Source organism: Meles meles, chromosome 14 (genome assembly GCF_922984935.1).
Source record: "Meles meles chromosome 14, mMelMel3.1 paternal haplotype, whole genome shotgun sequence".
NCBI lineage: Eukaryota > Metazoa > Chordata > Mammalia > Carnivora > Mustelidae > Meles > Meles meles.
The window spans coordinates 85653423-85667481 of record NC_060079.1 but is presented as its reverse complement, the minus strand read 5'-3'; the positions used below and the strand labels follow the sequence as shown (position 1 = coordinate 85667481).

General features: G+C 56.6%; 1 protein-coding gene across 6 annotated transcripts in view; it reads right to left on the bottom strand.

Moving 5' to 3' along the window:
- CUL4A (cullin 4A) overlaps nt 1-14059 on the bottom strand; it is a 42801-nt gene that overhangs the window by 28438 nt on the left and 304 nt on the right. Inside the window, exons 2-4 of one of the 6 annotated variants that reach the window (XM_045978011.1) lie at nt 13829-14020; nt 13514-13625; nt 4702-4805 (exon numbers count right to left, since the gene is read on the bottom strand). Coding sequence is in view for 2 of the 6 variants with exons in the window: in XM_045978007.1 (XP_045833963.1) it covers nt 4702-4805; nt 13514-13629; nt 13829-13979 (371 nt within the window). In the remaining 4 variants the exon portion in view is untranslated. Of the gene's footprint in view, nt 1-4701; nt 4806-12875; nt 12892-13513; nt 13630-13828; nt 14033-14059 lie in introns of those variants that run through there. The other 5 variants (XM_045978009.1, XM_045978007.1, XM_045978008.1 and 2 more) reach the window with 5 other exon arrangements.

Sequence of the window (14059 nt, the reverse complement as noted above, 5' to 3'; positions counted from 1 at the left end):
CCCATGCGTGCTCCAAACCGGGATAATTACTATTTTCTCAGAAAGGTCAAATAGCGTCTGCAAGAAAAAGAAACCGCATTATGGGCTCCTAGAGCAAACCGTGGCCGGACGCCTGGAGCACGGCCATCCCAGGTTTGTGTGACGTCGGGGTCCCGAGCGTCTGCCCGATGCTGCGCGGCTCGCCAAGCCCCTTCGCGTGCGAGCTCCTCAGTCTCCCCAGCCGCGTGGTGCGGACTGCGCTCCGGCTCTGCAGACCGGCACTGCAGTGCCCGGACGTGGGGAGACCGGCGTCGCCTGGCTTCCGTCCCCGTGGTCCGAGCTCCAGCACACTCGACCAGCAGTGAGCTTCCCTGGGGCTCCATTTCCTCAGAGACGGTGTGAGATTAGACGTAAAATCCATAGCACGTAAAGGAGAAAAAGCCCACGGCCAGCGTGACATGTCGAATCAGAAAAACATCAGTGTCTGCAGTTGGGGAGGTGTGCGGAGGGTGGGGCACAGCCAGGACTTTGGGGAGGGGAGAGAAGGTCAAGGGTGCCCCGAGGGATTGACGGGCACACCTGCATCCTGCCACACTGGCAAGGCAAGCTGGCCACAAGTACGGTGGTCCTGGCCAAGCACCTTACTTCTTTTCTCTCGAGTCTTTGCTAATAAATCCTTAGAAAGTCCTAGCAAAGAACTGCTGGTTCGACGGCTAACACGCGGTTCTCCAAGAAGCATCTTACGACGCCGTGCAGTGTTAGAACCTTGCACAGTGTGAACAAAGAGAGTCACACGCCTTTGAGACAGGTGCCACCGCAGCGGGGACGCAGCAGCTCCGGCACTTGCGGCCGCACACGGGCCCTTCTCCGTGTGGCGCACACACCGGCCACCTCCACGGGCCGTCTGTGCCGGCTGAGAGCCGAGGCACCAGGGAGGCCGCCCAGGCTCAGACACACACCAGCCAACCGAACCGCCCGGATGGCCCCTGTGCAGGCAGGCAGCACCCCGCCCCGCACAGGGTTTCCTTGGCAGGGAGAGGCCCATGTGCTGAGCTCACCGAGAGGCTTCTCCTTCAACAGCTGGCGGAGGTCAGTAACTTCTGGCCACTCCCCACGGAATGCAGCACAGAGTGGTCAGCTGGGCCTCGAGCGCGGCGCGCACGGAGCTCCAGCCCTGCACGCGTCGGAACCGAGAGCCTCCCGCGAGCACCACCGGGCCGCATGGCAAGCAGCCGTGCAGAGGGCCGGTCCGCGGGCTCGCACTTCACGGGCTCCGGACACCGTCCCCTCCTGACTGGAGAAGGACCAGACAGAAAAGAAGGTCTAAGCGGCCTACCAGCCTCCAGACAGCAAACAAATACCCAGTGGCAACAAGCTGACACACCACGGAAAAAGCTACGTGTCTCCAGGACTGCAAAGATTAAACGAAGAGAAGAAAGCAAGCAGGAAGAGTGCTCAGGCCGAGTAGAAACGTGATCAGTTCTGTCTGTGCCGTGTCTCCTGAAGCGGGCCGCTCCACTCCGACTACAGAGTGCGTGGCCTCGGAGCTGGCCCGCGGCAGCAGACATACCAGGCCCACGGCCCCGCGCCACACGACGCCCGCGCCACACGACGCCAGTGGCTCGTCACGGACAGTCCTCCCCCAAACCCAGTCTCCCCATCCTAGGGCAGAGAACGACACTCTCGCCTAACGGTTCCCAAAGTTCACAGGTTGGGCGACTTGCTTCTTGCCTCCCTCGCGCCCTCATCAGTCCACAAAGCCCACAGAGGAAAAGCACACCGTGCCCGCCTCTGAACCCCAGCACGAACCTGGGGCCACGCTCCAGCTCTGCACCTTTCTGCCGCCTGACGACGAGGGGGCCGTGCCAGAGCAAGGGCCCTGCACGCCGAAGGCCCCTGAAGGCCCCTGAAAGCCTGAGCACAGAGGGTCTTCGTAAAGAAGCCCCAAGCCTGCTGTCTTGGGGGCAGGAAGACACAGGAAGTCGTGAAGCCGCCGTCTCGTCGTGCCCCTGTCTGCCCCGTGGGCCGCGCTGCGCCTGTGCGTGACTGCAGCCCAACACCCCACGTAAGGCCGCCAGTGCTCCTGCGGCTAACCAGAGCTGCGACAGAGTGCAGGCTCGGACTCCGAGGACAGTCTGGTTTGCCATTTAGGAAGTGGCCCTCGTGAACCGAGCCCTGGTGCGCGGCACGTCCCCGTCGTTGCATTGTCTGCCGCCTACGCTGGCACACGGCCGAGGGGCGCGCATGGGGATGGCCTTGGTTTGGGGGAAGGGAGCGGGGAGTGGGTAAGTGCAGAACTGATCACACGCACGAGCAAGGCGCAGCCCTTCAGTTGGAGAGCAGCCCAGAGACGGGAGAAACCCGGACACACTGACCCTGACACACGCCTGCCCCCCGTGTCTGGGCGTCTCTGGCAGCTGTGCCGCTGGCTTGTCGCCCCCCCGACCCTCCCCCCGCAGGCACGACACCTCCTCGGCGTGACCGGCTGCCCGCTCCTCACCGCGCAGGGTCCGAAACGTCTACCCTCTGCTCCTGCCAATCCCTCCCCGGCCCCGGGTTTAAGCTCCGTCCTCCTGTTTGTTGCCAGGGCTGGAGGGCGGTGGACACTGGCCTCCCTCGTCACCGGTCTTGTCCTGCTGGACTGTTTCCCACACCTGCGAGGGCTCTCAGATGTGCAGACGAGGGCCAAAGCCTCTGCAGTACACACACAGGTTCAAAGCCGAGCAGCAGCCCCGAACACCAGCAGCCCTCCCAGGGCCAGTCGAGCCACGGTGCTCCGGCTCTCTGTGCGCACCCCTTTCTCGTGGCCCAGTCCTTCCGGTCACACCCTGCCCCTCCTCTCCCATGCGGCTCCGGGAAGCTCTGCCCCCGCCGGCCACTCCCTGCACTGCCGCTCCTGCCCCCGAGTCTAGCAACTCAGCACCTCCGAACTCAAGGGGCTTCTCACTAGCGGAGACAGAAGACGGCAGAGCGTCATTTTAAGTTTCCTCTTCTCTGAGATACACGTGATTTTTATAAGCACGGTTTGTCACAGCCTCGAGGACACGTGACAAGCCCCCTGCCTCGGTCACCACACTGTGGAGGGCAGAGAGCAGGCGTGGCAGTCGTCTCCCCCGTCCGCTGGCGGGCCAGACAGGGAGGAAGCGCCCGCTGAACGAGTGACTCAGGAACGCGTCCGCGCAACTCGCAAGGCACGGTCGGCGGGGAGGAGGAGGATTTCACCAAGTAACCAAGCAGTCCCGGACTAAGTCTCCGTGAGACCGGCTCCATGAGGAGTAAGCGCACCGGTTCTCCCGCACGTGTGCCCGTCTGCGAGTGAGAACTTGGGTATCTGCTGGCAGCTCGCAGGAAGCCTGGGTTCCAGCTACCCTTCAGACGCCAGCATCCTGACGTGGGTTCCTGGACTTGTCCCCAGCCTCCGGACTCCTGAGCGGTGGCACTGAGGCCGGAGGGGCGGCTCCGTGTGCCCTCAGAAGACGGCTTTGAGACGAGGTGCACGCTGGCCGTCTTCCATAGGCTCAACGGTGTGGTCACCACGGTCCTGAAGGATGGAGCTGTGCCAGAAAATACCGCAGAGCTGTAGCTACAGACGCCGAGACAAGAGGACCAGAATGGACTCTGCTGACCCACGTCTGCTGAGACCCCTTGCTGGAGGCCACACCGCGGGCTTCACGGCCCTGTCAGCAGGCCGCAGCACTACGGGGGCCACCCTGAGGGACTCCCACAAGCTCTGAGAGCTCCCGTTTCTCAAGGCGAGGGCGCAGGACAGAAAAGATTCCTGTAGCTAGAAAACAGAGTCAGAAATGAACAGGCTCCGGCTACCTACCAGAAACGAAGAGAGAGACCCAGAAAAGCGCAGTCGCGGACAGGTGCAGCAAAGCGAAGCCCCCCCAGGAGGCGCCCAGAGGCCACAGGGCGACCTGAGGCCAGGCTGCAGAGGTGCACGGGGCCGGAGGAGCCCCGCGTCTGGACACCAGCCAAACTCGAAGACACCCCCGCCCCGTGTCGCAGCCCATAACTCCCTCTCTGGATCCTGGGAGGGCTTTGAGCACGAGGGTTCCATCACACAATCCTGTCCAGCAGACCAGAGAGGGGCCCTCTCCTGCTGGTTCTGACGAAGCAAAGAACCCTGGTGCCTGAGAAGAGGCATTGCGGTGAGAAGCCAGGGTGGCCTCCAGGGGCTGAGCAGCGTCCGTCCCGCGACGGAGGGAGAGGAGCCCCCCCGGCACCGCGGCAAGCCTGCAAGGGGGTTTCAGGCGAGACCCCGACCGGCCGGCCCCATGCTTTCAGCCAGACGGATCCTGAGTGGAGGATCCGCCCATCCGTGACGCCCCACACACGCAGCTGAGCGTACGGATGGGCACTGGGTTTCGCTGCCAAGTCCGTGGGAATTGGTGACACGTCACAGAAAACAGATAAAAGGATGGCAGAATAAAATTAAGACACTTTCCAGAACTTACCCTAAATACTTCAACCAGACCCAATAAACGGACACTCGATTGCTTTAAGCAGATACGTAATTTAAATGGTAAAAATTCCACTTAAAAAAACGTCTTTCATATTAGACAACATGAAACTTAAGTCAGGTTTTGTTCTATAAATGGAAATTTTAAAAGCTGTTGTTTCAACATTAAAGATACTCATTAGTTCTTTATCCTACTAATGTTCAGTCTCAAAGGACTTGGGTGACGGACAGAAAGTCGTGAGCCAGAAAAAGGATATTCTCTGAACTGGAGGACCTGTGCCTGGACGTGGTCGTCACAGACCTGGCGCAGCTGCGTGTAGAGCGCTGGGGAAACTTTGTGAGAGCAGAGATTTTCAACAGCCTGAAAACAAAAGAACAAGTGAGTTATTCACCGTGAACAACAAATTAGGTCTTTAAAAAGCCCTGCGTGTACACATGCTAAAATCACAGCCGTCAGAGGCGCCCCGCCCCCACGTCCACAACCCACAGCCACCGCTGGGACCAGTGTAGGGTGATGACTGTCTGTAGCCCGGGGCCCGGTCAGGGTCTGGCAGGAACGGTGACAACAGTGGACGTGGAACACGGGTGTGACAGCATCCGACAGCCTGACGGCCACTGGTGTGACCGCACCATGTCTGAGTGCCCACCACGCAGCAACCTCCCAACCCGGCCACGCACACCTGGCACCTGGGGACGCCAAAAGAAAGCCGGGCGCTCCCACTCACTCGTCTGAGGTGAAGGGCGCAGGAAAGCTGTGTGAGTATGACGTGCAACTGGCCCGACCCTCGGTGCCCACCTTCCAAACAGGGGGCGCAGCAGCAGGGCAGTTCCAAGGAACAATCGCGAATGCCCAGATGACACAGACTAGGTTGTGTTGCTTCCTATTTACCTTTCTTCAAGGTAAACCAGTAATTTACTTAAGTTTGTCTCAATGAAGAAACAAGTTTTTTAGACAGAAACATTTTTCTTAAATATTTTTTTACCCACATCAAAAAAACTTTGTATATTCCCACCAGTTCCAGTAAAATTCTTCAAATTCTATGTACAATACCAGCATCTCATTTAATCCAAAGGAGATACTAAAAGCAAACGTAATTTTTTCTGACTAGTTTTGAGTCATTTAAAAAAATTGGGGCTACACTGCCTTGAAACGCTTAGGAATCTAAATTTAACTCAAGAACTGTACTCCTGAGAAAATAAGAATAACAAGTTTTTACAAAGCTATTCACTGTAGTAACATTTAAAACATTAATAGTGTTACACGAAATGCTACATGTTAGCCTGAGGTGAACAATACCATAATCCTGGTGTGGAACACACGCATGTCCACAGACTAAAAGAGAGCGAAGGGGGTGGGGGAGCGGGGGGGGGGACCATGGAAAGTACAACTTCTCAGCAGGGTGTCATCAGGGCACCACCACCCGGAAGGGCGCTATTTGTCTTGCTATAGAAATAAAGCCTCATCTGCATTCAGTGCTGAAATCCCCCGACTTTTCTTTTCTTTTTTTAAAGATTTTATTTATTTATCTGACAGAGATCACAAGCAGACAGAGAGGCAGGCAGAGGGAGAGAGGGGGAAGCAGACGCCCTGCTGAGCAGAGAGCCCAATGCGGGACTCGATCCCAGGACCCTGAGACCATGACCTGAGCCGAAGGCAGAGGCTCAAGCCACTGAGACACCCAGGTGCTCCTCCCCCATTTTTCTTAAACTCTGCAATTCCTTCACTTTGTAGTCCCGTCTGTACAATTCAAAGATCTATCCTTTTCCTTCTTAAAAAACCGAAGACAACCTGATGACGAAGGCTTTTGCTCCAATAACTTAGTCATTAGGGATCCCACAAACATAGGTATCACAAAATATTTTGAATGTAATACATAAAACGTATTTTCTTCGGTAAGAATCCAGAGAAGCTGGAACAAGTCACTGAAGGGAACCACTAAGAATGTTCTAGTTCCCGAAGCAGGACTCAGCGCCCTCAGAGCTAGCTCTCTCCAGCTGTGATAGGCTGTCACTGTGGGTTTTCCAACACCGTTTCTTGTCCTATCCGGACAGACTTGCTGTTCACCTGAAGCACACAGATTCGTTCTGTATTTAAACCTGAGGACTTGTGGGCCTCCTCAACCACAGGCAAACGGAGGAGCCGGGCTAGCCATGGGTGCTGTCCTTTCTCGAGTCTCTGCTGAGTCACTGCTGGAGTCTTACATTACAGGGAGCACAGAGGGCGGCCCCACTCGCAGGGCCCTGGCAGACTTCTCTGCCCCTTCCAGGAGCACCGTCACATGGAAGCCCCCTCCCTAAACCGAGGCGTACTTTGGATTTAGGATGCCTTTTCTGGCCTATAGAGTACTATAGAGTCTGACCTGTACGGGGGAAGGTGCCTCTCACGTTCCCCACTCGTATTTTTTTTTTTTTTTAAGATTTATTTATTTGGCAGAGAGAGAGATCACAAGTAGGCAGAGAGGCAGGCAGAGAGAGAGAGGGGAAGCAGGCTCCCTGCTGAGTAGAGAACCCGATGTGGGGCTTGATCCCAGGACCCTGAGATCATGACCTGAGCCGAAGGCAGAGGCTTAACCCACTGAGCCACCCAGGCGCCCCCCACTCGTATTTTCAAGTGTCCTAACAGAGAAGAGGAATTTAGCTAATCCAACGATTAGAGGTGGGCAAGCAGCACCTAGGTGAGGATAAAGGCTCCCGCTTAGCGGCTGCAGACACTGCTTGTCGGAACCGCCCACAGCTCGGCTCTCTAATCTCAGTCCTCCAGGCCTCCACACCCAATCCCTCCGGGCTGCCGTCCATGTTAGGACAGCCGAGCAGGGCAGCATCAAATGCCTGTGTATTTGCAGGGCCAAGCTCTCAGCCCCAAGCGACACTTGTCCCTTGGTGGCAGAATGCCCAGCAAGGCGTTAAGGTGTGCTGCGGGGTGGGGAGAAAGCCCGCAGCCATGCAACACGGGCTCGCGGTTCTGGCCGCTCATCTGTTTCACGTAAAGGCCTTGAGGACCAAAGTTGAGATCAGAGAGAAAATGGAGTAAAAGGTGCCATAGCGTGAGGAATCACAAAAGTGAGAGCAGGCAGGCGCTAGGAGCTATTACGTAGATGAAAGGAAAATGAGAGCTACCCCAGCCCTGGAGAAGATCACACCGGGCCAACCCCTACAAGGAAAGGCGCACAGAGCGCCCCGCACAGCGAGAGCACAGCGCTCCTCCGACAAACAGGCACACGCAGATCAGGGCGGAAGGCGGCAGCAAGCGCCCCAGGGTGAGCAGTAGCCAGTCTGGAAGACAGGCCCTACTCAACGGCAGCCCCGCTGAAAGGTGATGAGCTCACTGCCTGGGAAGAAGGCACCGACAGGGCTCTCGCTACACCACCAGATTTCTACCTATAAGAAATGAGTAAAGGATGTAAAAACTCAATCAGAACTCAGATCCGAGTGAGGGGAGGTATTAGGAGTGGGACGTGCCATAGCACAAGGGCTTCCGGGAACACCAGGGTCAGTGCGGCTGTGTTTACCAGCAGACTCCCGGTCCCAGACGTCAGCTACCTCCAGAAACAACCGGCCCTGTTGAGTGCTGAGACTGCTGACTTACGAAATCCTTTCTTTTTTAAAGATTTATTTGTTTGCGGGCGCCTGGGTGGCTCAGGGGGTGAAGCCTCTGCCTTCAGCTCAGGTCATGATCTCAGGGTCCTGGGATCAAGTCCCGCATCGGGCTCTCTGCTCAGCGGGGAGCCTGCTTCCCCCTCTCTCTCTTTTGCCTGCCTCTCTGCCTACTTGTGATCTCTGCCAGATAAATACATAAAATCTCTTTTAAAAATTTATTTATTTGATAGAGAGAGAGAGAGCGCGCGCGCGCACACACACAAGCAGGGGGAGCAGCAGAGGGAGAGGGAGAAGCAGGCTCTCTACTGGGCAGGGAGCCTGACACAGGGCTCGATCCCAGGAGCCTGAGATCAGGACCCGAGCTGAAGGCAGACCCTCAGCAAATACTTAAGCGACCGAGCCCCCAGGCACCCCTATGAAGTCCCTTCTATTAAGCCAAATAGATTGAAGTTTGCAGATTTTCCTGTTTTTGAATAACTTATGTACTGAGTTCACTGTTGCTTAATTTGTTACTTTCTCAAACTGGGCCGTCAAGCAATGTTTGCACGCGTCTACTGTCAGGCCTTTTCACTCTGTCCCATCTGTCCGAGCCGTCCCACTAATGCATTCAATACCTAAGTCCACATTTTCCTTCACTTAATTACCACCGGGCAGCGGGATTTCAGAGACATTAGTCTGACTTGAGACAGCAGAGCCTTCCTCAGAACGGGTCCCCCGTGATGGCTTTGTTTCTGGGCATCAAAACTGCCAGAAACCAGGGCGCCTGGGTGGCTCGGTGGGTTAAAGCCTCTGCCTTCGGCTCAGGTCATGATCCCAGGGTCCTGGGATCAAGTCCCGCATCGGGCTCTCTGCTCGGCAGGGAACCTGCTTCCTCCTCTCTCTCCGCCTGCCTCTCTGCCTACTTGTGATCTCTGTCTGTCAGATAAATAAATAAAATCTTTAAAAAAAAAAACAAAAAACAAAAACCTGCCAGAAACCCACATTAGCCCTTCCCTGAAACCCTTCTTGAAAATGCAGCCTTCAGTTTTCCGTTGTTTCATTACGGCAACAAACAGGACTAAAAGGTAGAGACAGGAGACACACAGGACAGACTTTCTTCCGCGGGTGGTGATGAGAAGGTCCAAACCCCAGGTCTTTGGACAGACTGAAAAGATCGATGCACTGCTGGGAAGACTTTCCCGTCACCACTCTTGGCACCTCCCTCTTCACTGAGCAGAGGGACGAAGAAAGGACGGGTGGACTACAGCTGACGCCCTGGGGTCGATCTGCAAAAGGGATGCCTTGATGGGAGGACAAGAGACCCCACTTTGAGAAAACAAATCAACATCAAACCATCCTGAGAACTTCCTCAGAAAACAAAATAACTTTCCCACTTCGGTAAGAATTGTTACTTTCACCCGAGATTCTTCGGCCAAGTACACGCCACACCACCTCGGAAAACAGACTCGGTTTCCAAACAACGGGTCCGGTGCGCTGCCTCCTTTACCACGGACCAGGGTACAGCACAGTCGGAAGCGACACAAGGACGGCACTTCCTAGTTCTGTCCCGCTGGCTCCCGGCCGTCTGAGGAGCTCACTCCCCAGCCCTGTCTTGAACTGCCCGGGGAAGGTCTCTGTGAGCGGCCAGGAGTTTGCCTGTGCCCACACCCCTTCCCAAGTCAGTCAACGGACGCCCACTGGGCCCTCCTGCGGTGCCCACACAACGGAACGTGTGATCCCATTTGGCAGGTAAGCCCCTCTGCCCTCAGGGTCCTAAGACAGCACATGGACGCTCAGGGCGTTTCCCGAGTATCCATGGAGACCACCACGGAACATCCTGCTGGGCAGGAGCTACTGCGAAGTCACTCTACTGAGGAAAATGACAGGCAAGAGACAGCAGACAGTCAAGCCTCCGGGGAAAGAGGAACGATCGCTCTACCTGCGCTGCACGCGATCTTCTGAATCTAAAGACCTATGAGGGTTTAGATGTTTGACAGGACTCCTGCTTCTGGACTAGACTAGCCCTTCTCCCTGAATTTACCAAAAACCACACAAAATATACAAAAGGAGCACCTGGGTGGCTCCATCAGTTAAGTGTCCCAACTCTTGATTTGGGCTCAGGTCATGACTTCGGGTTGTGAGATCGAGCCCAGTGTTGAGCTCTGCACTGGGTATGGGGTCTGCTTTGCTTAAGATTCTCTCCCTCTCCCTCCCTTTGCCCCTCTCCAGCAGCACCCCCCTCCCCCCACAAACAAGAAAGAAAGCAGCATCCGTTTTCAGAGCACCGCACGCTGGCCTATGACAGACGGTGATCTCTGGGAGATGGGAAAGAAGCCCCAGCACTCCAACTTCTTATATCCCCGCTTCCAGGCTGCAGAGCGGGTACCAGGAGCTGAATTCTGAGTCTCCAAGACAAGGGCCCGGAGGGAAGAGATGCGGCCAGAGAGGAGCTTGCAGGTGAGTGAGGAGACCTCAAGAGACCCCCCTTGAGGATTCAGCAGAACGATGACCAGGACCTATGTGTGAGGAAACTGTCAGATTCAGAGACAACAGTGTCTGGTGCCCAGAGAGGCCCTGGAATAGCACCTTCCTACAAGCCAGAGTGGAAAACCACACGATACTAGGCACTGAATACTCATTCAGGAAGGGTTTGCCCCAGTTGTGGGGCAACTAGCCTTGGACAAAATACTGCTCTCATCCTGCCTAGCAAATCTTAGAAGCAGGACTCGAAAAGATTAAACTATTCCCAAATAATTTAACAGGTCTGCAGGGAAGCTCCGAATATTTATAGAAATACAAAAATATCCATCACATGTCTGACAATCAAAGATTAACTGATGTGCAAAGAAGAAAACATAACCCTTACTGGGGAGAAAAAGAACTCAAAAGGGGCCTGGAACCAACACTGAAACCACTTTTCTAAGGCCATTCCCTAAGCTCGGAAGTTACCCAGGGACAGGGAAGGCAGAGAAAAGATTCCGACTGAGCATCTGGAGAGAACACCGACGCCCGAGACAAAAATCCCACCAGACGGCAGTCCTGGCAGACGACGTGCTCAGAAGATCAGGGACCCTGAAGACAGGAGCAACCCGACAGCTCTACCGCCACTGAAGAAATGCGTCGTCTACGAGCTCCCCGCTAAGAGAGCCAATGTTAGCGATCCACTGGGAGTTCTCTCAAACAGGAAAAGACAATACCAACTCTATACACACTCTTACAGAAAATCAGAAGGAGGGACTACTTGGCACTCTGAAACCAAATGCAAATGCAGTACGAGAAAACAACACACCACCACCTTCCGTGATCACAAATGCAAAAACGAATGTAGCGTTAGTAAAACGAATCCAACAGCACATAAAAAAATAAGACCTCACTACCAAGTCAGATTTATCTGAGGTCTGCAGGACAGTCTTATCGTCTGGCTTTATAAGCTGAGAAAACAAGTCATACAATCACCTCAACAGGCACAGAAGAATTCAGCAAAACCCAACAGGTGGTTCTGGTAAGTTCTCAGCAAACTGGGAAAAGTAAGGAGCTCCCTCAACCTGACAACGGGTATTTTCGAAAACATCACACCTCGCATCACACTCCATGATGAAAGACTGAAGTTTCTTCCCACAGGAGCCCCGCAAGGCCGTCGGCTTCTACCACTTCTACGCACCGTTGCTCTGGAGGCTCTGAACAGTGCGCAGACGTAGAGAAGGAAACACGAGGCATGAAGATTAGAAAGGAAGAAGTGAAACCGTCTTTGCTCACAGGTGACATGACTGTCTACGTAGAAAATCTGACAGGGGCGCCTGGGTGGCTCAGTGGGTTAAGCCTCTGCCTTCAGCTCAGGTCATGATCTCAGGGTCCTGGGATCCAGCCCCGCATCGGGCTCTCTGCTCAGCAGGGAGCCTGCTTCCTCCTCTCTCTCTGCCTGCTTCTCTGCCTGCTTGTGATTTCTCTCTGTCAAATACATAAATGAAGTCTTTAAAAAAAAAAAAAAAAAGAGAGAGAAAATCTGACGGAGTCTGCAAGCCACCAGAACTTGTGTCCGCCAGAGAGCACCATGCTAGAGCGACACGTAAACAGTCCTACTTCTACACACTAGCACGAACCAGAAACTCTTAACACCACCACCACCTGGAACCACCACCAAAACAGCACACGCTTACGGGTACGAGACTTATACGCTGGAACTAAAAACAACTAGAAATCAAGGAAGACTCAGCAGCCCCGTACCCTGTGATCAGCTGGCAGGCGTGGTACCACCGAGACAGCAGCGCTCCTCACACTCATCGAGAATCTGACACAACCCTCAGCAAGATCCACGCAGACATTTTTGCGGAAATAGGCAAACAGATTCTAAAACTCACACGAAAATACAGACGACCACTAAATATGAACTCAAGTGGCTAAAGTTTTTTAAAAACCTGAAAAAAACAAGTGTGAGCAGGAAGACAGAAAAACGGTGCTTTGCACGTCCCTGGAACAGATACTAAACGGTACGGCCGTTCTGCAAACAGACGACGTCCGAGAAAGATACACACCCTGCTTACAACTCCGAGACTCTACTTCTGTCTTTACCCCGGAGCAGCAAACACGTGTGCACGTGAGACTTCGTAACAGTTGTATCCGTGACCCCCAACTGGAGAGCCCAACGTCTGTTTCCTGGGGGAAAGGTGGCCCCCGCTCTCCCCAGCAACGCACCGACAAATCACCGCCACTCAGCGGGCGAGACTCTCCGCAGCAGCACCCTGATCAGAGCAACTGCAGGACACGGGTCCCACTGAGGGGACTCTGGGACGGGTGCAACACACCACCAGGAAGGACCTCTGTGACCTCCAGGGCTGGGGCAGGGGAAGGAACAGACCTCTCCAAGCGCTGTAAGTCACCGCGGCGGTGGTTATTTCCTGCACACAGGCCCTGTCGAAGCGCACACCGTCCGTGAGCTACGCCCTGCAAAGTCGCCGGAAAGGCAAGCCGGACTGGCACAAACTTCACCGCTGTCACCGGCGGTCATCCGAGGGTGCTGGGAGGAGTCTCCGTACTTCTCATAACACGCTTTCAGGCAAACAGAGGTGGACCCGCGTCCCCGTAGAGACCGTGGCATCACACAAACGCAGGCTGAAGCAGGCCTAACGCAGGCGGCGGACGCGACGCCAGGCAGGCCGGGGGCTGACCCGCGACCCAGCAAGGGCCCCCCTCGGACCACCTACAAGAAGCGGACCTTGGTGAAGAGCCACAGAACCTGCCCGCGTGTCGCAGCCGGGCTGATGGTGACACCCACACAAGCGGCGCTGGCGGCGGACCGGCACGTCCTCCCGCGGGGCGGTCCCTCCAGACGCCCTCCGGGGGGCGGGAGCGCAAGGTAAACCCGCCAGCACCGGGACGCGGAAGCGCGGACGGGGCGCAGGCCCGCGGCGGCTCCCCGGGAGGCACGGACTCGCCGCGGGGACCGCACCAAGGACGGCTCAGGGCGGGCCGCGTCCCCCGGGCGGCGGGCCTCACCTGGTACAGCTCCTCCAGGTTGCAGCGGACGGACGTGCGGCTCTGGATGGCCCTCACGGCCTCGTGCAGCTGCTGCCACGTGTCCCGCGTGTAGTTGTCCGGCAGCCGGGGTCTGTCTGCGAACGCAGCCGGGTCAGCCCGCGCCCCCGCCCCGCGCCCCCGCCCCGCGCCCCCGCCGCGCGCCCCCGCCCCGCGCCCCCCGCCGCGCGCCCCCGCCCCGCGCCCCCCGCCCCGCGCCCCCCGCCGCGCGCCCCCCGCCCCGCGCCCCCGCCCGGCACTTCCGGCCCCGCGCCCGGCCGCCCGCCCCGCACCCACCTCGGAAATTCTTGATGACGAGCTTCTTGGAGCCGCCGCCGCCGGGCTTGGACGACACGGCGGCCGCGGCGAGGGACGCGGGCTTCGTGAGGCCGTTGGTGTGTCCGACGAGCGCCGACAGGGCGCCCTTCCTGGGGGGCTCGTCGGCCATGGCGGCGGCCGGGAAGCAGCGCGCGCCCCGCCCCGGCCCGCCTCCCCGGCCGCGCGGGCGGGCGGTTCTCGCGTCAGCGC